This window comes from Gossypium arboreum, chromosome 11 (assembly GCF_025698485.1).
Source record: "Gossypium arboreum isolate Shixiya-1 chromosome 11, ASM2569848v2, whole genome shotgun sequence".
Classification (NCBI taxonomy): domain Eukaryota; kingdom Viridiplantae; phylum Streptophyta; class Magnoliopsida; order Malvales; family Malvaceae; genus Gossypium; species Gossypium arboreum.
The window spans coordinates 129,674,878-129,701,017 of record NC_069080.1 but is presented as its reverse complement, the minus strand read 5'-3'; the positions used below and the strand labels follow the sequence as shown (position 1 = coordinate 129,701,017).

General features: G+C 35.3%; 1 protein-coding gene and 1 long non-coding RNA gene across 2 annotated transcripts; one reads left to right on the top strand and one right to left on the bottom strand.

The window, feature by feature from the left end:
• The first annotated feature begins 6,149 nt into the window (after window positions 1-6,149).
• LOC108459065 (leucine-rich repeat receptor-like serine/threonine-protein kinase BAM2) lies at window positions 6,150-8,654 on the top strand. Its single transcript, XM_053021406.1, has 3 exons — window positions 6,150-6,657; window positions 8,304-8,522; window positions 8,629-8,654. The coding sequence occupies exons 1-3, from the start codon at window positions 6,150-6,152 to the stop codon at window positions 8,652-8,654; spliced, it is 753 nt and encodes a 250-aa protein (XP_052877366.1).
• Window positions 8,655-19,808: 11,154 nt separating this feature from the next.
• LOC128284204 (uncharacterized) lies at window positions 19,809-21,151 on the bottom strand. The gene is made up of 2 exons (XR_008274571.1): window positions 20,904-21,151; window positions 19,809-20,027 (listed from the first exon to the last, which is right to left on the bottom strand). It is a non-coding gene; the product is annotated as an uncharacterized LOC128284204 (long non-coding RNA).
• Window positions 21,152-26,140: the final 4,989 nt, after the last annotated feature.

The window sequence follows — 26,140 nt, the reverse complement described above, 5'->3', positions numbered from 1 at the left end:
CTGAAAAACAAAATTCAGAAGCTTCAAATGGAGATTTTTTTTTTTAATATTATGAGATGTTGACAAGTGTGGATGTGCTTTGCATTTATTGAAAAGTTTATAGGAACTTAAGACAACAATCATCGAATAGTCGAATAAGGGCCAAAACAAGTTCGGCGTCATGACAAACAATAGGGCTTGTCAGGACGACACGTTGTAAACCCCAGGCAAATGTAACATTGATGTCGTGACAAAGGACGACACGTTGTAAACCCCAGGCAAATGTAACATTGATGTCGTGACAAAGAGAGCCGACACATCACAATGTGTTCTCCTATTTGGCAGCTGCGTTTTAGACTTTAAGAAGGACTTCTTCTCCCAATTGGACTATAATTATTTTAAGATTATTTTAGTTTGATTAGACCATCTAATTTGAGCCTATTTAAAGGGCCTTTATAACCCATAACACATTTAAGTATAGCTTTTACAAGTTTTTATGAAATTTTGTGTTTAAGTTTTGAGGGTTATTATTTCTAGGTTTTGGAGTTTAACTTTTATCTCCATTTTTGTACTCTTTATTTTTCTAATTTAGTAAAATTATCTTTGCCCGTGATTTTTATTGGACAAAACACGTTAGCGAAAAAAATATAAATATAAATAAATATTTATATATATATATAAAATAAAATAGATTAAATCATTTATATTTAAATTATCGGATATGAAAAACCAATAAATAACATAACAAAAATCAAAAATAAAAAAAGAAGAAATGACTGTTACGAGATGTTGAGGCTTGTTATACGCAGCTTCCTTAAGACAGATTTGGCTGCTCCTACTGTACTTGGAGAAACATTGGTCGAATGTCTCCCAGGATACAACAACGCGATGATCGAAGTAGTAACAAACGATGCCTTTTCTATTACTAAAAGTTGGAAAATATGGAGAGGAAAAGAGAAAAATTTTGGAGAGAAAATAATCTCGGTGTGAGAGAGTGATAGAGCAAAAAATTCTGAAGAAGTCTTAGCCTTTTATAGGCATTCAAAGTGGAGAAATTTTGTAAATAGCCATGTATAAGGAGACAAAATTTGCATTAAAGGGACAATTAAATCAATTTGATTAAAATAAAATTAAATTGACTAGAATAAAATAAAATCAAAATATATGTCCTTTTATATCAGATTTTGTATATATTTGTTGAGAAAAAAATAAATTTCGTATTGGGTTAAAATATCATAGGCCCATTTTGGGCCCAGCCAGTCTTAACATTTCGCATTGCTCACGTCGTACAAGTGCACCCCAACCCTAATGGGTTTAGACTTGTACCCCCTGCATGTGAGGTAGGGTTTCAAGCTTAGTCATTCAATCACGCTTTGAGTGGGTTCTTATATATATACACATCTCACACTTGGTATTTAACCAATGTGGGATCTAAGCTTTTCTTTTCCTCACCAATATTTCCAAGTAGCTTACTTTGAGCATTAATTTCTCATTCATCACTCAACCATTTATAGCATATGATATACCGTTGTAAAGGTCTCATGGAATAGAATATGAAACCATAATTTTATGATTCAACTCTCCACCTTTACCAATTGAGAATATGCCTCAAATTTCCCATAAATTATAATTTTTCCAACAATCCCCCACATGAATGAAAATTGATAGTTTTATTGAAAAATATTGACTCGGTGTGGTGATAGAATCTACGATCGATAGTTGCATAGGATAAGTAGTTTAATATGAGCTGCTCACCAATATATGAAAATAAAAATAAAGAATACCCACCCCTATCCTCTACACCCCATCTCCGTCCATCCTAACACACCATGTGGGGTATAAAACACTCACCCATTCCTACACACCACATAGTGTCTAAACGACACTTATCAGAATAGTATGCATACAAGCTGCCAGTAAATAGGCAATATGTCACCTCACATAACACTTCCTCCGCATATACAAATCCCACCCCATATACAGATACAGTATACAAATATAGAGTATAACAAAATTAACATCCTCCGTATATACAAATCCTACCCCATATACAGATACAGTATACAAATATAGAGTATAACAAAATTAACATGCACGTATACATATATCATACCTACATATGCAAATCAATCAGACATACATACCGGTTTTTCCTATACTCAATCAATCTATCAGATTAACAGATCTCATGCATTAGGGTTTGGTTAGCCCTTACTGACCCTACAGAAGGCCCATAGTCGATCAGAACAACACATGAGACCCTAGGGAAAATTTTAGAATTTTGGGCCCACAAGCTCATGTGACTTGCCCGTGTGGACCCACACACCTAAGTTGGCCTTGCCCATGTAGCCCACATGGTCTATCCCATAGCTCACACGGCCTAGCCCATAGCTCACACATCCATGTGGCCCACACGCCCAGATTAGCCTAGCCCATATGGCTCACAAGGCCACACACTCGCACATCGCATGGCAGTGTGTCGCACACGACCAGCCACACTATCGAGTACATGCCCGTGTGGCGTAGACAGGCCACATTGTCAGCTTTCGTCGAACCTCATTTTCTTGTGTTTTCATTACACACTTGGGTCGTTTTTGATGCACCTGCAACACCAAGACCTCTAGAACCTATAATCAACATTCCAATGTCTGATTTCAGTAACAATATTACGAAACTCAAATCAAAACTATCCTAAAACAAAGCCTTAGAATAATATCCAATCGTATTTGCACACTTACCGCCGACGAACAAAAATCACTAATTTGGACTAAGCTATTGTAGCGAAATCTTCAGCTCCACAGTCTTCTCTTACACAACACACTCATAGAGATTAATTTCCAAAACCACAACACCAATGCCTATTCAAAAGAAATGAAAACCAAAAGAAACAAACTTACAGACTTACCAAGATGGACAATGCATAACCAAAACACCGAGCCCCAACGATTAAAATGATCGATTGGTTGAACAGAATAGAGAGAAAGCAAAACAAAAAGTAGCAGAGAAAGAAGGAAACAGAGAAAAAGAAGAAAGAAAAAAAAGGGTATAGGAAATTTTTGGGAATAGAAAAGAAAATAAAAATTCAATTCAATTTACCCCAAACTCCCCACTCCATCCACTAAATACCAAATCCCAATAAATCCGACCGCTAACCTCATCCAACTACCTTAGAATCCCAACTCCACCGAACCTCTATTAGACAATCGAGATAAAAATTACATTCACGTTCACACAGGGATTCAAACACGAGACCTTCAACAAGCTTACACCTTACCACTCGAACCAATAGGCTCATTCTAATATAAGTTTACCATTTTATAATATATATATGATATGATTTGAAATTTATTTAAACAATTTGAAATATCATTATTTTAACAAACTTACTATTAATACCTTAAAAGATATATTTGGTTACCTAATTATATGTAAAGCAAAAGCCAACATTATAATAAAAAGAAGTATGAATAGCAGTCAAAACAAAATTGTACCATTAGTTTGCAAGAGAATAAAAATCAATTAAAAGTTGCAAGTTGTAACAATTAATTTAAAAAATAATGATTTAAGAAATGGAAGCTGAATTATTTTCCAGATATGGAAAGGTTTTGTACTTCAATCTGAGGTTTACCAACACTACATTACAAATTACTGCAACATTTTTCTGCTAAACCCCAACCCACTGTAATCAACAACCAATTCCATTTGCTTAAATCTGTAATCCCTTCTTGCTTCACAATATCCAATCCCCTTGTCATACAAGTTGAGCTTCTAATTCTCATCCCTAAAGTATTGCTTAATGACTGCACTCTCATGGTGGGAGGGACTGCTCCAAGTGGTAAATTGTCAATTATTTTAACCCCTCTCACGAACCACTTTGCTGGATTTTCAAATTAATATAAAATTACAAATATCATAATATTCAAGTTTTTTTTCTTTTTTCCGAAGAGATAATTTTATAAAATTTCAAATTAATATACCAATTTGCTTATAAAATTTAAGAAAAAGAAGAGTGTAAATGGAAAAAATCAAATGCTCTTCCCTCCTTTCGTTGGTTATCCCATTTAAATTGCAGACAGACACAAAATAGCGACTCTAATCAATGGAAATTTAACTGAATTGGAAATCTAAGATGAAAACGATAGAGGTGGAAGCTGCTCTAACCAATGGAAAGCTGAAAAATCATCTCATCTTTAGTTGAATCCTGCATATTGATCCACAGATGCAGTCTTACAAGAAGTCTATCTTGTGGAAAGTTAAACTTGATTTGTCTCGATGTGACCAAATTTCAAATTAGATATTGGAAAAAGTGGTGATTCTTTGAATTCATGTTCCCAATGTGTGTTAATAGAAAGAAATTGGGAGCAACCGTGAAGAAAATAAATTGAGGATCTCAATCAAACACGTTTCACATTACTTGTCTTTTCATTTCATGTTTTCAATGTAGGTCCATCCTACGAACAGCGACTCAGCCATGCATAACAAGAGATGAGAACCAAAGGCATATAGTCAAAACTAGAAATTAAAATTTTATAGCTTAAGGAAAAGAAGAAAATTGAAGTCTTTTCCTCTCAATACTTATTTAGTCAGACATTACAAAATAGTTTCTATCAAACATGTTGTAATCATTAGGCTAATTCAAACAGTGTCACTCACTGTCATCTGCTGGCCTCCAATACTTGTCTTTGTTTTTTGATGTCTTGTAATTGATATCTGTACTTCTAAACCAAGGAGAGAGTTTTCCCTTCCGTTAATTTCGCCTTTATTATATTTAAAAATGAAAAAAACCATAAACATTGGATCTTATTTTCCAATTGGCAATTGGAATTTGTGATAATCTTGCATTTGGATTGCAAGAAAAACTGTAAATAGTAAGTACTACACAAATCTTGTCAAATTTTTTAATACAAAGCAACGGGGAAATGAGGTGATTTTTTTGTGTGTGTTTTAATATAACATAGATTAAAAAAAATAATTTATTAATTTGTGTCTTTAAAATTCTTTTTCTGTCTTTTTTTCCCTCAAAGCTGTAAAGCTCCACCTTTTCATGCCCACTAAACCCAAAGCTCCATCGATATATTTACTATTGAGTTTTAATTAACAAAACCATTGAGGAACTAAATAGCAATTATCTCGAGGACCAAAATGGTCAATAAATCAATAATAAATAATATATACTGAATGATGATGATGAAAATCAGTAAGTGTGATTAATAGTTAATTAAAATATAATTAAACTTAATTAAACTAATTAATTAAAGTTAATTATCATATAATCTAAAAATAGTATGCTATTTTTTAAAAATAAAATGTTTAAAAATATTTTTAAATTAAAATTATTACAATAAGTTATTGTAATTTATAAAATGAAACTTACAAATTACTATAAACTTACAAACTACTTTTAATTTTAATTTAAAATTCCTAGGTTTCTCAAACTAGCAAATGAGCCCTCTAAAGCCGTAAGAATTATAAGGGAATTAGCCTTCTGAGTTTCTTAACTGTCAACGTAAAACCTATTATGGATGTTCAGGGCATGAAGTTGGCTAATTTAAGCTAATATATAACATGTAATTGGACGTTGCCATTGTTTTTTTTTTTTCTAACATACAACTGTCTTTTATTTGCAGGAATGATCCTATGTTCCTAAATGCATGGAGCTATGAAAAATGCTTATAAAAGAAGAATCCATAATAATAGAGGGCAGAACTGAGAAAATATTCCAATTTTTGGTTCAATCACGAGGGATATGAGCTTCTCACCGATATATGAAAATAAAAAGAAAGAACACCCACCCCCAACTGATACATACAATAGTCCACAACAGAATCAAAACCAATGATGAAATTTTATATTTTAACAAGTTATATTTGTCTTCAATTAAATCCTTCATATATGTAGGTATAATTGCGAGTTTGGATTTGGTTAATATATCCAAACGATCTTTTTTAATGCGATTGAATTATTAGTGCTACTCTTCAACTTGAGACTAAGTCTTCTATTTTAGGCTTTCCTTTTTTTCCGTATAACATGGTTGGACCCACAAGATTGTCCGTATTTCTTACTCAAATTATGAGTCAATGGATGCCTTACCTAAATCCTTAGAATCAAAGTATTTAAAGAATATTGAACTAACATTAGAAAAGTATTAAACTCAGTTGTTTCTCTTTATGATGCGCCTTACACCCATATCCAACCTCATGGCAAAACCAAGCTTCCTCCCTCCGTTTATGTTTGGGCTGCTATTTGCAACCTTTGGGGTTATTTTATCTGCAAAATATTCTAGCATCACCGTTGATCAATCTGCTCTTCTAACACTAAAATCTCATATAACTCATGATCCTCACAATTTCTTGGCAACCAACTGGTCTACTTCTACCTCTGTTTGCAGCTGGATTGGTGTCACATGTGGATCTAGACACCACAGAGTCACTGCTCTGAATTTGTCAAGCATGAATCTCACAGGCACCATTTCTTCTCAATTAGGAAATCTATCTTTCCTTAGTCGGCTCGACATTCATCAAAATAGTTTCCATGGCTCTTTACCCATTGAGTTAACTAATTTGCGTCGGATGAAATATTTGGACTTTGGTAACAATAGCTTCAATGGAGAAATCCCATCATGGTTTGGTTGCTTCACTAAACTTCAAAGATTGTATCTGGACGGTAACCACCTCAAAGGTAAACAATTCCTGATTATTGTTTCATTCATTTTTTTATCTAATTTCTATGAACAATTGTTATAAATAGTGAGGTAGGACTTTAAACAATAACCACTAAATTCAGTGCTAGTAAAACGAAACTTAATCATTGAGTACATATATTTATTTTTTATTTATGTGAATTGAGCCATCAACCAATTTAATTGGTGTCAAACGAAACGTAGTCAGATTTTCAATGCAGTTCCTGATTTACCCTTAGTAGTAGGTAGGAACACATCAAAACTCATAGTCACCTCCACAACCCCATATTTGACGAATAACAGAATGAAATATCTCATCAACATTTGTTCTTTTGAGAGATATGAATGAGCTAAACCTAAAGTGTTGGTTTTCAGTGAACAACTTTTGTTGAAAAGTCAAAGTTGACTTATGATTGGTTTTTAGATGTAATAGCCTTGTTTGTGTTAAAACTTTCTTTTTATATTGTTGTAGCTTATTTTAGCTTCTTACTATAGTAATGCCTGTTTCTAAAGAAACAAATTAGTTAGAGTGATCTTTTAGCTACTAACACTACTTGGTCCATGAAAACAAATTGTAGAATTGCACCTTAAATTTATAAATTTTTCTGAATACCTTCGACTTAAAAAAGTTGAGTTGTGTTTGGGTATTTATTAGAACTTCTCCATATCTAGGTTAGCTCTAAGTTCACCTTCTTCTACATTAAGCTTCACATTAATTCAATAAAAAATACTATAAAATTAAACAAAATTTACATGGTTATAAATAGATGAAACAGAAAACAAACACCTAAAGTTATTAATAAAAATACATTTTTGTGACATTTTTTAAGCATCTCGACTTTTATTTATGCTACATCCAAGGCATTTTCCTACTTTTCGTTAAAATTTTCATGAAAGCTCTAAATCTGTTTTCATCAACTTTTTTTTTTTTGGTATTTTCATGATATTTATCATTTTTGGTGCAGTGTAAATTCGAACCTCTAGAGTGATGTGCTTTATTAGTTATTCTACATAATTTAGTCCATCATATCAAATAAATTGATATAATTATTAGTTATTCTACATAGTTTAATCCATCACATCAAAGGAAAATGAGAGAGAGACGGAGATAGAAAGACGAGGTTAAAGATTCTTTGTTAATATTAATCAATGCATTAATTACGAATTACAAGGACCTTGACTTATACAATTCATCTTAGAGAATTATATCATTTTCACACCATAAAAATGTTTTTATAAAAGAATAATTCATCTTTTATTTGTATTCTAAATTAAAATTAACGGAAAGATTCAATTCGAATATAAAAGTCAAAATAATTATAAATTTATTTAACTAATTTGAAATAACAAGTTTTTATATTTACATGAAGCCTTTATCAAAAAAATATGATAATAATTATTTATTTGAGTATACATCACAAATAAATTTTAACTTATGTAAGACAATTTTACTACATTGATAATAAAATTTAACACTTTGTTAGATTTGAGATTTTTTCTTTTCTAAAAAAATTCACAAGCTTCAAATGGTTGTTCAGTTTAATTACTGTACTAAACTATATATAATTGAAATGGTTGAAAATGATCTTGATTATATTCTCATTAATAAAATATTGGTTTATAACTAACAATGTTCTCATTGCAGGTCATCTTCCATCAAGAATATTTGATAACCTTTCAAAATTGCAAATACTGAATTTAGAATCAAATCAGATTTCTGGTAAAATTCCAAATAGTATGTTCAAGTGTAAAGAGTTGAGGATTTTATCATTGTATAACAACTCTTTGGAGGGAAGTTTATCTTTAGAAATTGGGAATTTGAGTATGCTCCGAGATTTGTTTCTTGGTGACAACAACCTCATAGGTAAACAATTTCTCATTATTGTTTCATTCACTTTTTTCTTATCTAATTTTTACTAATAATTTCTCATTATTGTTTCATTCACTTTATTCGTTTTATGTCAATTCAGCCATCAACCAATTATTTGGTTTATGAGTTTGTTTGTAATTTTCTTCCCTATTTTGGCATGTGTCTGTACTAACCGCTTAGATATTTATAATTCTTTTATTTTGGCCGAGAAAAAGAACTTAAAAGAAACTTCTCTAAATGACATATGTTGCTTTTATAATATTCTTTAAAATAACACAGAAATTTTTTTCTAAGGCAAGTTTACTCCATAAAAGTAGAAATTTTTAGGAAAATATGTTGAAAACAAAACACCTAGTCATAAACAATCAGTTATTACAAGTATTTTATTACAACTTTTAATTTCACTAAAAGCAAATTTATTTGGTGATAAGAAAAAAATTAATTTTACATTAAATTAATTTAAGATTTGATTTTTAATTTAGACCTACTTTATATCCTTTTGAATCACACAGTTCTTCTAACTAGCTATTTCTTCTACCTTTAGATTTGCCTTATTGTTTATGTCTTGATTTAGTTGTTGCTAAGCCATAGTTGATATTATTGAATAGGAAAGAAATAGAGTACATAGTTGTAGCTTTGATTACAGAGAAACACAGTACATATTATATGTTTCAAACTTATTCCAACCTGGATTGATAACACCACTCACTGCTATTGTGTCTTTCTCTTCTTCACGCAACTCCCACAGCCTCACAAAATACAAGCTTTGATTTTTGACGATTTTAAGGTTTATTATAAAAATAACTGATAAATTTTTACATTTTTTGTGAAATAAATTTTGGTGATTTTAATTATATATTTTAGGTGAAATTCCGCCGGTTGTTGGAAACCTTATTTCTCTCACGGACATCGATCTTGGTATTAACTACTTTACAGGTATAACATCATCTTTATTCTCTTTTTTGTTGTTACTGTTATGCAGTCTCTTCTATTTATAATAGAATCGTGCTATATATTACTAATTAATTACAATCTTTTAACTTCTTACTATAACACTTTTGGCTTAAAAACAATTAATTACACATTTAATCCTTTAACTACTTTGAAATTAGAAAAATATAAGAATATTGGTATAAGAAAAATATCAATAACTAGAATTACTAATTAATTAAATTCAATATAACAAATATGATGATTTGAATATTAAACTCATTAGCACCACTACATTCAACAAAATTTAACATAATTTATAATGATAGAAAAAACTATACATTATGCTATATTTTAGGTTTCAAAAATGTTAACTCATAAGATTCGGGATAAAATTTAGATAAAGTTTATATCTATTATCTATTTATATTTTTCATTTTAAATTTAAATTTCTGTTAAGAATTGCATAACACTATAAGAAGGATTAGCCATTCTCATGCAACTAAGAAAGGGTTACATGTTGCGAAATAAATTAATCATTCATTTTATACGCTCCATTAATGTGTATAGCAAATATTATTCATTTACATCTTTTGTTCCAAATAAAGTTGAAGTTATGAATATTGTTTCATTAAAAAAACTTATGAATATTGTGTCTTATGTGGAAACATCATTATATTATTTTTAATAAAATATTTTGTATAAAAATATAAGAAGATAAAATACCCTCAAATTAATATTTTTTTACTTTATAAAAGAAATACTTAACATGCAAATTAATACCTAAATCATGTCATTTTTTTTAAGTTGGTTCCTAAACTTCTTTTTTTTTTATTAGTAGTGATAACTAAACTATACTTCGTTCCCCAAATACCTCAAAATTACATATAGATATTTGAACTACTAGGATTTGATTTTTCAATCAGTCACATATATGTCTCTATCTTCTAAGAGTCATTTGCTTTGATGCTCAAGACAAAACATCTCCTCCAATTGGACTTGATAGATGACATATTAGTTTTTCAACCAATTTACTCATTTTTATTAGATTAAGGACATGTTTAGGTTTATCTACTAATGCAAGTTGTCTTTCTGTATTACGATCTGGCTAAGAAATACTGCTTAGTATTAGTTAAACACTAAATAATCAATGAGTCAATATTTGCTTCCATTTTGATTTGCGTGTAAAAACTTTAAAGATAATATACAAAGGACATTAATACAATTAACATATATTATTAAACCAATTTGTTCAAAAATTCAAATAAACAAAACAAATATACTACACAGGATATTAAATCCATTAGTATCAAGAATCCACCTTTCACTAGCACAAAAGTCAGATATTACCAAAATGAGCTCGACATCATTTGAAATTATGCATCAACCACATTTACACAATCAATTTACTACTCACATGGTTTTGCTTTATTCCTTTTCTTTGGATAATCTTTCTTTATGTGCTCAAACTTCTTATAATAATAACACTATTTTTTTTTCATGCACTTTGATTTGGGAGGAGCTCTAAACTTACGCCTTTGTTAGACAATGTTCTCTCTCATATTATATCTGTAACACCCCAAACTCGACTTGAAAATTTAAGTCGAATTTGGAAGGGTTACACCAACGTACTGAAAACTGATTCTAGTGAGTATTTAGAAACCATTCAAAATCTACTTGATTTGTAGCAGAAATCTTTTCGGGGTTTTAACTCCAAAAATCAGAAAATCATTTTAGTCAATTTAGGTCATTCTATAGCTTTGTGTTAGAAACTATTGGTTTCTGACGAAATTAACAAAACCAAATAAGTTCAAAAACAGGTTACAAACCCAAAATATCAAAACATATTTATATTAGTGCAAAAACAATCCAAGCTCCCACATGTCGGCCTCCTAAGTCATAGGTTTACCTGAACAGATAAAAATAACACAAAAAGAGTGAGCTACAAATACAATGTTTAATGTAGCACCCCAAACCCGACCCAGACGTTAAGGCCGAATCTGACGTGCCACTTTGAAGTCAAAAACCCGTGTTCCCTTTTTAGTGTTAAAAAAAAAAGCCGAATTTTGTCAAACTAACCAAGTGTATGGAAGCTGGGCACCAGGTAGGTATCCATAACAGAGGAGGTGAGCCATGAAGGCTGCTTAAGTACCAAGCTCTCCGATTGGATCCGATCCTAGACATGTCCACATCCATTGCCACACTTGGTTATAACAAGTTGAAATTTCTTTGAGTGGTTATCTTTGGTAAATTGAATATTTGTGCCATCGTGTTATAAAAAAAATATCGTTTTGAAATCGTGCCCTAAGTCTAGCCCATTTGAATTATTATTATCCACCAATTTAAAGTTGTTTAAAATAATATAATCCCAGAAAATCAAAGAAGAAAATAAAGTTAAAATGGCCTTATTACAACCCAAAACTTAAATAGTAATTAAAATAACTTAAGAAAACCAGTCTCTTTTTCAAACCCAAAAGTGTTCACAATGGCCACTCTGAATCCCCTCGGCTCCAAGTCACCCACATCAAGACTCACGCAAGGTTAAAGAAGGGTGAGTTTGGGGAAACTCATGTGTAAGGAAAACCAATTCAAAGCCCAAGTCAGCTCAAGCCCATTGGGCCTAAGCCCATTCAAGTAACAGTGGTCTTGGGCCGAGCCCTTTCAGATTACAATAAACCGGGCCTTAGCCCTTATTCAGATAATGATATGGCCCATAGGCCCATTTCAAAATACATGCAACATCAGTAAACATATGCAAGCCCATTTGGGAGACTACTCAACCCACCAACCACTACACTCCACCGTACCAGCCATACACTCCATGTGGGAATAGCTCAACCCACCCACCCAACACTCCACAATTGCGGCCTTCTTTGCTCGGATTATCGATAAATTGAGGCAAAGCCTCCAAGACGTGGACAAGCCACTTTCGATACTTCCTCCGTCAATATCCCGGTCCCATGCATCAGATAATAACAACATGGCATGCGATAAATAACAACGATCAAACATGCATTTAGGTCAATTTAACCTAGGGTATTTTGGTAATTTACCTCCCGAGGTAAAGCGTAATTTTCCACTTTTAAAGGTATTTCAATAATTTATCTATTTTAGGGTTTTTCATGCATATTCCTACCTTTCACGTACTAACAGAATCACTACTGAGGGTTCTAACGAATTGGGCCGATGGCCCATCATTCCAATTTTGGCCCATTAAGCCCAAAAATATCGAGGGCACGTAAATCATGCACTTTGCAGCCCAAACATTGCAGCTTACCAAAAACATTAATCGATTTACCTCACAGCATTCGCTTTTTCAAAATCTACAAAATACCGATTTTCGGCATTTCGACTTTTCGCTTTTGCCGATCTAGACTAAGAAAGAGGGTGTTAGTTACACACCTATTTGCGACGATATGTTGACGAGATCCACACACGAACCGCCTACAATTGGATTACTAACACGTTAATCTAACTATTCAAATACAAACTACATATTAACCCCTTACAATATTCGGCCAACCACACCTACAGATCATAGTGAGCTTATAAGAAATTAATAAGCAACTCATTAACAAATTTTTGTCAATGTTTACCACATAATCATAATTTCACTGCAAGCTGTCTTCCTGAGCAACAGTCACTAAATCATTTATAACTGGAGATACGAAACTCCAAATCAAGTGCCGTTAATTTTCCCTGAAAATAGACTCATATATCTTCTATCCATAAAATTTTCAGAATTTTTTGTTTAGCCAATAAATACCAGATTTTTCTCAAAGTTTCCCATGTTTCACTATTTGACTAATCTGACCACTCTTCATTACGAATCAAATTTCTCATTGTACAGAATTCAAAATATGTTCTAGTTTATTTAATTTGAAACTAGACTCATTAAGCTTTAATTACATAATTTATTCAGCTTCTAATTCATCTCCCACAATTTATGGTGATTTTCCAAAGTCACGTTACTGCCGCTGTCCCAAGCAGATTTATTACCAAATCACTCTTTCACACCTAACTTGCATGCTTGTTATTTAAACATGTATATCACCAATCAATCATCACATATCTATGATTTTACTTAAGTATAATCTCCATTTCATCATTTTAAAGCACAACATGTTAGCCAATTTTTCCCTTTAGCATCTAAGGCACATGCATGCTCATTTGTTTGGCTCAACTTCACCTATCTTCCATTTTTCATCAAAAGAACATGAAACAACAACCAAAAACTAAAATATGCTTCATGAGTTAGGGTAGAATCTGAGAAGCAAAGTACCAAGAACTTACCTTCAATTTTTCCTCCTCCTAGTGACCAAATATTCAAGGGTTTCCTCCCCTAGTTGCTCTCTCTCAAATTCAGCTATGGAGAACAAAGAATGAACAACAACCTTCCTTTACTTCCTTTTGTTATTCTTATCACTCAACATTTTATGACACATAAATGATATACTAATATTTGTGCCATACTCATGCCATAATTCCAATAAAAATATGCCCATAATGCTTATCATGCCCATCATCCATTAACTATTAAAATGCTAATGCCCATCATTCATTAACTATTAAAATGCTAATGCCCATCATCCATTAACTATTAAAATGCTAAAATGCATACATTATCAACTATCCATCACCTTGGCTGGCGCTACATTAAAAGTGGGGAATTTGACATGCAAATCCTCCTATTTTGCACTCCTATTTATTTGGCCACTACAAATTAGCCTATAGCATTTTCAAACATTTTCACATAGGTCCTATTTCATAATTTCACTCCTTTTTCTTATGGAACAAAAATTAACTAAAATTACGGGTTCTATCTTAAGCTTGGGCCTTCTAGAGGCCCACTAACATAATTAAACCTATGCCAACATTCACAGAATTCCGAAAATTGGGCGTTACAACTCTACCCCCTTAAAGAAATTTCGCCTCGAAATTTACGATCCAAATAGTTGAGGGTATGGTTGACGATAGTCTCTTCGATTCCCAAGTAGCTTCTTCCTCCCATGATTACGCCACAGTACTTTTACCAACGAAACCGACTTCCTTCTTAGAACTTTAACCTCTCGATCTAAAATTTGTATGGGTTCTTCTTCAAAGGTCAAATCAGTCCTTACTTCAATCTCCTCCACTGGCACAACATGTGAGGGATCCGATCGATATCGTCTTAACATAGACACATGAAAAACGTCATGGATTCATCTAACCACGGTGGTAACTCTAAGCGATACGCCATGGCCCTACCGCTTAAGAACTCGATAAGGCCCTATAAACCGCAGACTCAATTTGCCTTTCTTGCCGAATCTCAAGATCTTCTTCCAAGCTGAAACCTTTAAGAAAACCATATCCCCAACCGCGAACTCTATCTCTTTGCGCTTTAGGTCCGCATACAACTTCTGTCCATCAGATGCCTCTTTTAATCGATCTCTTATCAACTTAACCTTACTTTCAGTATCTACCACCAACTCCGGTCCAAGCACTTGTCGTTCACCCAACTCTGTCCAACATGTAGGCGTCGACATCTCCTATATAAAGTGCCTCATATGGAGCCATCTGAATACTTGCTTGGTAGCTGTTATTGTATGCAAACACCGCCAATGGCAAGTAGTCCTCCCAACTCCCACGAAAATCGATGATACAACCCCTTAACATATCCTCCAAAATTTGAATAACCCTCTCCGACTGTCCATCTGTCTGTGGGTGAAAGGCAGTACTAAAATCCAAACGTGTACCCAATGCCTCCTGCAACTTCTTCTAGAACCGAGATGTAAACCTAGGGTCTCGGTCGGAAATAATCGACACTGGCACTCCATGTAGTCGTACTATTTCTGCCACATACAACCTAGCCAACTTTTGCAGGGAGTAATCAGTACAAACTGGTATGAAATGGGCAGATTTTGTTAACCTATCCACCATTACCCACACAGAATCTTTCTTGGTGGGTGTCAAAGGTAGCCCACTCACAAAGTCCATAGTGACTCTCTCCCACTTCCACAATGGAATTTTCACCGGTTGCAGTAATCCAGAAGGAAATTGATGTTCAGCTTTCACTTGCTGGCATGTCGACATTTCCCACGAACTCACATTACTTCTCGTTTAAGCCCGTGCCACCACAGTTAGCGCAAGTCGTGATACAACTTATTCCTCCGGGATGCATGGCACAAAGTCCCCATGAGCTTCCTTCAATATTGACTGTCTCAAGTCAGAGTCCTTCGGAACACAAATTCTTCCTCGGAAGCATAAAACTCCTTCAGTATTCAGTCCAAAATCCTCATTCTCACCCTTCTCAACTTGCTGAAACCGAAGAACCCAACGAGTTATCCTTCAACTGTTTTTCTTTAATCTGTTCAGTCCAAATAGGCCTCACTTGCAATTCTGCTAATAGACTTCCATCATCAAACAGACTCAAACGTGCAAACAAGGCTCTCAAATCAGAAACAACCCTTCGACTCAACGCATCAGCCACCACATTAGCCTTACCTGGGTGGTACTCAATCGAACAGTCGTAATCCTTAAGCAACTCTACCCATCTTCGTTGCCTAAGGTTTAACTCCTTCTGAGTTAACAGATACTTTAGGCTCTTATGGTCCGTGTATATGATACACTTTTCTCCATATAAGTAATGTCTCCAGATTTTCAACACGAAGATCACTGCTGCTAGCTCTAAGTCGTGCGTAGGGTAGTTCGCTTCATGAAACTTAAGCTGTCGGGAAGCATAAGCGACCACCTTACCCTCTTGCATTAGTACACATCCTAACCCCACATGTGACGCATCACTGTACACAGTGATGTCCTTCCTAGACTCCGGTTGAATCAACACTGGTGCTTCAATCAATACCTTTTTCAAATGGTCAAAAGCTTTTTGCTGACTCTCAGTCCAGACAAATGCTACCCCTTTCCATAACATTTACGTCAATGGTGCAAAGAATCGAGAAAATCCTTCTACGAACCTTCGGTAATAACCTGCCAAACCCAGAAAACTCCAAATTTCCGATACTGATTTTGGAGGCTTCTATCCCAGAACTGCCTCAATTTTTCGAGGATCCACTCTAATTCCTTCAGCAGAAACCACATGACCTAGAAAAGCCACTTCTCGTAACCAAAATTCACACTTACTAAACTTTGCATACAGTTCCTTCTCTCTCAGCACTTGCAGCACAATACGTAGATGCTCCTCATGTTTCTCCTCGGTTTCCGAGTATACCAGAATATCATCGATGAAAACTACCACGAATCGGTCCAAGTAAGGTTGGAACACTCGATTCATTAGATCCATGAAAGCGGCAGGTTTGTTCGTCAACCCAAACAGCATAATCAGGAACTCGTAATGACCATATCGAGTCCTGAATGCTGTCTTATGAATATCCACTTCCTTTACCCTTAACTGATGGTATCCAGATCGAAGGTCAATCTTGAAAAATACCGAAGCTCCTCTAAGTTGGTCAAATAAATCATTAATCCTTGGCAGAGGGTATTTGTTCTTTATCGTCAGTTTGTTCAACTGGCGGTAATCGATGCACATGCGCATTGTCCCGTCCTTTTTCTTCACAAATAGCACCGGTGCTCCCCATGGAGACACGCTTGGCCTAATGAAGCCCCTATCCAACAACTCTTGAATTTGAGCCTTTAACTCCACTAACTCCTTTGGTGCCATCCTATACGGTGCGATGGACATAGGCGCCGTTCCAGGCAACAAATCTATTCCAAACTCAACTTCTCGGTTCGGAGGTAATCTTGGAAGCTTCTTCGGAAAAATATCTTGGAACTCCTTTACGGTCCTAACCTTATCCACTGTCGGTCCCTCCTCTTCTGACTGACTTACAAATGCCAAATAGACCTCACAACCTTTTCGAATCCACTTTTCAGCTCTTAATACCGACACCATATTGGACAAATAATCCCTTCGCTCACCTATCACCATAACCTCCTCATCCTTTGTGGTCCTTAACACCATTCGTTTAGCAGCACAATCCAGAGTCGCTTTATGCTTAACAAGCCAGTCCATTCCCAAAATGAGATCAAACTCTCCGAATGGTAACTCCATCGATCTCCAGGAAAATCTTACCTTGAGTTTCTAAGGGTACATCCCTATACGGTTTGTCTACCCTAACCGAAAGTGACCCAAAGGACTTAGTACAGATACCCCACTCACAATCTCCTCGAGTGCACACCCAACGACCAGATATGGCACATGCAACATAGGAATGAGTAGATCCAACATCCACCAAGGCAGTATACGGCATGCTAAAAATAAAAAACGTACCAGTTATGACGTCAGGTGCGTCACCCTCCTCGCGGCGATGAGCAACATATACCAAAGCTGGCTGACGAGCCTCAGTGTTAATAGTACTCTTGCCAGGTGCCCCACGTCCATGGCCATTGCCACCGCGACCTCGGCCATGAATTCTCAATGGTGACTGTCCACCTCACGCTGTTTGCACAGGTTGCACAGCCCTTTGTTCAACCACTTGAGCCTGAGCTGGCCTCTTAGGACAATCTCTGATCTTATGTTCCTTTGATCCACAACGAAGACAAGCCTCAGAACGTTTCCAACATTTCTCTATATGCATTCTACCACAATCTCCACAAGCTTGTGGTCTAACAGTATTCACCGGAACCGCTCGAACTGGTTCTTCCATCCTAGCTCTCTTAACATTCTGGTTTGCAGCACCAGTTGGTCCAGCATCTCTCCTGAATCGATTTCGATCCCTGTCACGGTTCCCTCGCTCAGCTTGCTTCACTTCTTCGGCTATCTTAGCCTTTTCTATCAGTGCAGCAAAATTGCGCTCTCTTTGCGGAGCTATGAGCACCCTTAGCTCATCCCTGAGGCCATCCTCAAAGCGAACACTGTGATCGTATTCGATAAAGACAATACCATTAGCATACCGGCTCAATCGCAGAAACTCTGCCTCATATTCAGCAACGGTCTTACCACCCTGGGTCAGGTTCAGGAATTCCTTCATTCACAAGATCCACATAGCTAGCTCAGACATACTTCGCCTTGAAGGATCGCTAAACAACTCCTGTGTTACCCTCTCACTGGGTACCTCTCTCACGATGATCCACCAGCGACACGCCTCATCCCGTAGTAAGGATATCGCTCCTTTTAACTTTTGCTCTCATCGAGCGGTCCAAGTCATCCATAATCCGCTCCGTGGCTTCCGCCAAGATGCTACCACATTTGGGGCTACTCTAGATACACCCTAAAACTTCCGCTCCGTTGGCTTGAGTCGCCGAAATGGACCCCCTATTCATGGGCCCGATATTAGCTCCAACCACCCTTTCCAAAACTCTTAACATGGCCTGGGACAGAGCGTCATCCCTCGCGGCCCGATCATACGGCCCATTCTCATCCACCGGTGGTGGTCGTGCTACTCCAGCGGGTATGTGTTCAGAAGACGAAGATCTGGCTTGAGTACTACCTCGGCCTCGACCACGGCCTCGACCACGGCCTCTTCCCCGAGTAGCTCTCGTACTCATATCGATTTATCGACACGAATTTTATGCGATTAGTTTATCGTTTCCACTTTGCTTATTACGAATATCTTATGAGCAGATAAGGTTTCGAGGTTGTTCTCGCGTAACCATAATTTAGCTCTGTCTCGGTTTCCTAGGGCTCGATTTACCTTACGGTCTCGGGCCAGTAGCCTTTACGCTATATTATCTATAGTACTATCTCTAAGGTTTAGTACTAACTACTGACAGATTCAAGATATAAAATGAATAATACTTACGACCTTGGTGCGGGGATTGATGTACCACCTCATCGTTTCAGATAAACTCAAAAGATTTAGACTTTTGAAATCCATTTTCCAAACATTTGTGTAAAAAAAATAAGTTCGGAGATTATCTCCTTTAAATGAAAATTTTATTTTCAAAAGTCGAGTTTTCCAAAAATACCTCTATTTTTTTTTGGCATAAAGTTTTGAAAACCCTTTTGGACCCGATCCACACCGAGTTGTTGCAACCTAGGCTCTGATACCACTAAATGTAGCACCTCAAACCCGGCCCAGACGTTAAGGCTGAATCTGACGTGCCACTTTGAAGTCAAAAACCCGTGTTCCCTTTTTAATGTTTTAAAAAAAAAGCCGAATTTTGTCAAACTAACCAAGTGTATGGAAGCTGGGCACCAGGTAGGTATCCATAACAGAGGAGGTGAGCCATGAAGGCTGCTTAAGTACCAAGCTCTCCGATTGGATCCGATCCTAGACATGTCCACATCCATTGCCACACTTGGTTATAACAAGTTGAAATTTCTTTGAGTGGTTATCTTTGGTAAATTGAATATTTGTGTCATCGTGTTATAAAAAAAATATCATTTTGAAATCGTGCCTTAAGTCTAGCCCATTTGAATTATTATTATCCATCAATTTAAAGTTGTTTAAAATAATATAATCCCAGAAAATCAAAGAAGAAAATAAAGTTAAAATGGCCTTATTACAACCCAAAACTTAAATAGTAATTAAAAATAACTTAAGAAAACCAGTCTCTTTTTCAAACCCAAAAGTGTTCACAATGGCCACTCTGAATCCCCTCCGGCTCCAAGTCACCCACATCAAGACTCACCTGCAAGGTTAAAGAAGGGGTGAGTTTGGGGAAACTCAGTGTGTAAGGAAAACCCATTCAAAGCCCAAGTCAGCTCAAGCCCATTGGGCCTAAGCCCATTCAAGTAACAGTGGTACTGGGCCAGAGCCCTTTTCAGATTACAATAAAGCGGGCCTTAGCCCTTATTCAGATAACAATATGGCCCATAGGCCCATTTCAAAATACATGCAACATCAAGTAAACATATGCAAGCCCATTTGGGAGACTATTCAACCCACCAACCACTACACTCCACCGTACCAGCCATACACTCCATGTGGGAATAGCTCAACCCACCCACCTAACACTCCACGATTGCGACCTTTTTGCTCGATTATCGATAAATTGAGGCAAAGCCTCCAATCGTGGACAAGCCACTTTCAGTACTTCCTCCGTCAATATCCCGGTCCCATGCATCAGCTAATAACAACATGGCATGCAAGAAATAACAACAATCAAACATGCATTTAGGTCAATTTAACCTAGGGGTATTTGGTAATTTATCTCCCGAGGTAAAACGTAATTTTCCACTTTTAAAGGTATTTCAATAATTTATCTATTTTAGGGTTTTTCATGCATATTCCTACCTTTCACGTACTAACAGAATCACTACCGAGGGTTCTTACTGAATTGGGCCCGTTGGCCCATCATTCCAATTTTGGCCCATTAAGCTCAAAAATATCGAGGGCATAGAAATCACGCACTTTGCAGTCCAAACATTGCAGCTTACCAAAAACATTAATCGATTTACCTCATAGGCATTCGCACACTCGCAAATCTACAAAATACCGATTTTCGGCATTTCGGTTTTTCGGCTTTTGCCGATCTAGGCTAAGAAAGAGGGTGTTAGTTACACACCTGTTTGCGACGATATGTTGACGAGATCCACACACGAACCGCCTACAATTGGATTACTAACACGTTAATCTAACTATTCAAATACAAACTACATATTAACCCCTTACAATATTCGGCCAACCACACCTACAGATCATAGTGAGCTTATAAGAAATTAATAAGCAACTCATTAACAAATTTTTGTCAATGTTTACCACATAATCATAATTTCACTGCAAGCTGTCTTCCTGAGCAACAGTCACTAAATCATTTATAACTGGAGCTACGAAACTCCAAATCAAGTGCCGTTAATTTTCCCTGAAAATAGACTCATATATCTTCTATCCATAAAATTTTCAGAATTTTTTGTTTAGCCAATAAATACCAGATTTTTCTCAAAGTTTCCCATGTTTCACTGTTTGACTAATCTGACCACTCTTCATTACGAATCAAATTTGTCATTGTACAGAATTCAAAATATGTTCTAGTTTATTTCATTTGAAACTAGACTCATTAAGCTTTAATTACATAGTTTATTCAGCTTCTAATTCATCTTCCACAATTTATGGTGATTTTCCAAAGTCACGTTACTGCTGCTGTCCCAAGCAGATTTATTACCAAATCACTCTTTCACACCTAACTTGCATGCTTGTTATTTAAACATGTATATCACCAATCAATCATCACATATCTATGATTTTACTTAAGTATAATCTCCATTTCATCATTTTAAAGCACAACATGTTAGCCGATTTTTCCCTTTAGCATCTAAGGCACATGCATGCTCATTTGTTTGGCTCAACTTCACCTATCTTCCATTTTTCATCAAAAGAACATGAAACAACAACCAAAAACTAAAATATGCTTCATGAGTTAGGGTAGAATCAAGAAGAACTCATGAACATCAAGATAGAAGCAAAGTACCAAGAACTTACCTTCAATTTTTCCTCCTCCTAGTGACCAAATATTCAAGGGTTTCCTCCCCTAGTTGCTCTCTCTCAAATTCAGCTATGGAGAACAAAGAATGAACAACAACCTTCCTTTACTTCCTTTTGTTATTCTTATCATTCAACATTTTATGACACATAAATGATATACTAATATTTGTGCCATACTCATGCCATAATTCCAATAAAAATATGCCCATAATGCTTATCATGCCCATCATCCATTAACTATTAAAATGCTAATGCCCATCATTCATTAACTATTAAAATGCTAATGCCCATCATCCATTAACTATTAAAATGCTAAAATGCATACATTATCAACTATCCATCACCTTGGCTGGCCACTACATTAAAAGTGGGGAATTTGACATGCAAATCCTCCTATTTTGCACTCCTATTTATTTGGCCACTACAAATTAGCCTATAGCATTTTCAAACATTTTCACATAGGTCCTATTTCATAATTTCACTCCCTTTTTCTTATGGAACAAAAATTAACTAAAATTACCGGGTTCTATCTTAAGCTTGGGCCTTCTAGAGGCCCACTAACATAATTAAACCTATGCCAACATTCACAGAATTCCCGAAAATTGGGGTGTTACATTTAATCACACTCAATTACAACTAAACATATCATAACCTAGAAATTAAAGTAACACAAAGAACTTAATTACAATTATATAATCAATACGAAATAGATCTAACGTATAATCGAGGTTTCAATGATGGTAGTACCATAGGACCGAGCAAAACTAATTCAGACCAGAGCAAAATAACAAAACAAAATAGAGCCTAATAGAACAAAATAGAATAGGACATAGCAGAACATGTCAAAACAGGACAGAGCTATGCAAATGATGTACATTTATGAAGATGTAGTATTTTCCAAAATCGATCAGAATGTATAATTGTCAGAAAACATCCTACCCAACTCCGCTACACACCATAATAGAGTTCCCAAAAAATCTTCCAATCAAATCACAACAACAAATAATTATGGATATTGCCACTAGAATTCTGTAGATAAAACTGCCAGATCAAATACAAGTGGTCAAGCCACTATATTGCAACCAAGCTGCTAGAATAGAAATATGGATAAACCACCAGATAATTCATATCATCAAACTGACAGAAACTTCCTCCTTTCACATCATCCCAAATCTCATGCAATGTGTCATGGCATGCATATACAAAAGCAAAGTGCTAAGCATGTAAGCCATGCTATATTATAATAACAGAATCAATAGGCATGGGAATCCATGCATTACAAAACAGATTTATCAGAACAAATAATATCAAATTTGCCATGAAGTCACATGCAATGTTATAAATTAGAACCAATATCAATCAATTCAACATAGCAAACATATGTATAGATCACAACTACTCATCATCAAATCATCAAATATCAAATTATACGACCTAATTCAGATTATACGAACCCTACAATAGGCTTGTGTTCGTTACAAACAATGCTTGTGGCTCAAGGGAAAATTCCAAATATTAGTCCACACGCCTGTGTGGCTTTACACAGCCTTGAAAGCTGGTCCGTGTGCCTCCATACTTTTGGCACAAGCCCGTGTGCTTGCCCGTGTGTCTCACACGGCCTGACGCATGCCCGTGTCACTTGCTTGTATGGTTTTAGTTAGTAAACAGTAAGTTATATGGCTTGGACACACGTCCGTGTCATGGGCCCGTTTGATTCTTGCACAATTCATAACCACACACGGTCTGGACACACAATTGTGTGCCTAACTCGTGTGCCTTCAATTTTCATAAACAGTAAGTTACACGGCCTGACACACGACCGTGTGGTGTCGATAGTCAATTTTCTAATGACTAAAATCAAAATGAAAGTTGGGTTATTGGTGCCAACCTGGTACAGATTTGATGATAAACTAGCAAGGATGAATTCCCATCCCTAAAACATCATTACAACAACAAATCAAATAGCGTATTCACACTCAAAATACTAAGAATCGCATCCAAGGCTAAAGTTATGTTGATGAACTTTCGACACAACTTTAAAACAAACTTACCGGTAATGAATTAAACTAAAAAGAAAAGTCTGACCCCGTACTGAATCAATTTGGCATAACATAGCAAAAAAGAATGTAGTTTTAAGAGAAGAATCAAAATAAAGATAAATACAGAAGGAACAAAGGAATGGTAGAAAACAAAGAATGGAAAGTAAATATAGAAAATAAAACAATAACCCTAACTTAGGACGTTTGTGGGAACTTTTCAGTAACCAACCGATACTAATTACCACCTAATGAAATTCAAAAATAAAACATTCCCTATTACTCACTGAGATTTGAACACAAGACCGAAGAGTGCACAGAAGCTTAACCATCAAACCAGCAGGCTCGTTCTTGTCATCAGTTGACTAAATTTAACTTATAACCCACATGTCCTAAGATAGTGTTGAATCAAAAGTAGCAAAATTTCAAGAGATAGGATTCGAATCCAGAACCTCACACACATAACTAGAACACTTAATCACTAAACCAAATCAGATCACCTGTCAAAAATTTCTAAAACCTAACTCAAAATTAAGGGATAACCACTCTTGGTTCTAAAACCCACTTTTTTCTAACCGATTTTTGGGATGTCACAACTCTCTCCCCTTTAAAATAATTTCGTCCCTGAAATTCCTACAATCTCATCAGTTCTTAAACCACAAAATCTATATTGTTCCTATTCATACAGACTACCACGCTGTCGCTATGCAGCTCAGATTTAATATAAAAATAAACAATATTTCCAATGACTTTTTATTTATCAATGCAAATTATCACAAGAGCACATCACAGAAATCACTAATGATTCTTCTATCGCAAGTTCGAATTAATAGCACTCACACTCTCCTCATAGTCTTAAGGTGCTCAATCTTTGACTTTTGACCCACAAATTAAAAATAGGTTTAATTGACCCTTGCAAATCACTGAACACAACCTGGGCATCACAACGCCTCACATTTCTTGATTATTGCTCTCAGATTTGAGCGTCCTTACAAATTCATAAATTCTTAGATTGGGCTCATTGCACTGAGAAAGGACTCAACTTGAGTCACACTTGCACAACAAAGCTACATGTGCTCATTATAATAATCTAAAATTTTAGAATTTTATGAATTAACTTAGGTTTACTAACATTCCTAAATTTGAGGGTTTAATAGATATTTTCACGAAATTTTAATAGTTTTAGGTTCAATTAATATAACTAAAGTAGAGTTACTTACACGATTGACATCGGAGTCTTGGATCCTTTGTTTCATGACTAAAAAATAATCAAAATTTAAACACCACTTTTTAAAGGCCTCAAATCTCGAAGTCAGTCAGAAGTTCTACTTACTTAAAACATTTTTCAAGAAGAGTTTTGGACCCGAAAACCATAGCTCGAGTTCTGCAAACCTGCTTTTGATACCATTAAATGTAACATCTCAAACCCGACCTAGAAGTTTAAGCTAAATCTGGAAGGGTTACACCAACATACTAAAAACTTATTTCAATAATTATTTAGAAACCATTCAAACTTTACTTGATTTGTAACAGAAATCTTTTCGGAGTTTTAACTCTGAAAATCAGAAAATCATTTTAGTCGATTTAGGTGATTCTATAGCTTCATGTTAGAAACCATCAATTATTGACGAAGTTAGCAAAACCAAATAAGTTCAAAAATAGGATGCAAACCTAAAAAATCAAAACACGTTTATATCAGTACAAAAAATATCCAAGCTCCCACACGCCTTCCGATCCTATGTCATAGGTTTACTTAAACAGATAAAAGTAACTCAAAAAGAGTGAGCTACAAATACAGTGTATAATCACACTCAATTACAATTAAATAGATCATAACCTAGAATTCAAAACAACATAAAGAACTTAATAACAATTATATAATCAATACAGAATAGATCTAACGTATCAATGAGGTTTCAACGATGGCAGTACCATAGGATAGAGTAAAACCGATTCAGACCAAAGTAAAATAACAAATCAAAATAGAGACGAGTATAACAGAATCAAACAGGATAGAGTAGAACATATCAGAATAGGACAGAGCTACGCAAATAATGTATGTTTATGAAGATGTAGTATTTTCCAAAATCGATCATAAGGCAGATTTATCAGAAAAAATCCTACCCAACTCTGTTACACACCATAATAGAGTTCCCAAAACTCATCCAACCAAATCACAGCAACAGATAGTTGTGGATAGTGCCACCAGAATTTTGTAGATAAAACTATCATACCAGATACAAGTGGTCAAGCCACTATATTGTAGCCAAGCTGCTAGAATAGA

Excerpts from the sequence above, each read along its gene's own strand:
- LOC108459065 (XM_053021406.1), top strand. The coding sequence starts at position 6,150 with ATGCGCCTTACACCCATATCCAACCTCATGGCAAAACCAAGCTTCCTC. Across the intron at positions 6,658-8,303 it reads GGACGGTAACCACCTCAAAG|GTCATCTTCCATCAAGAATA; the intron begins GTAAACAATTCC and ends TTCTCATTGCAG. Across the intron at positions 8,523-8,628 it reads TGGTGACAACAACCTCATAG|CCATCAACCAATTATTTGGT; the intron begins GTAAACAATTTC and ends ATGTCAATTCAG.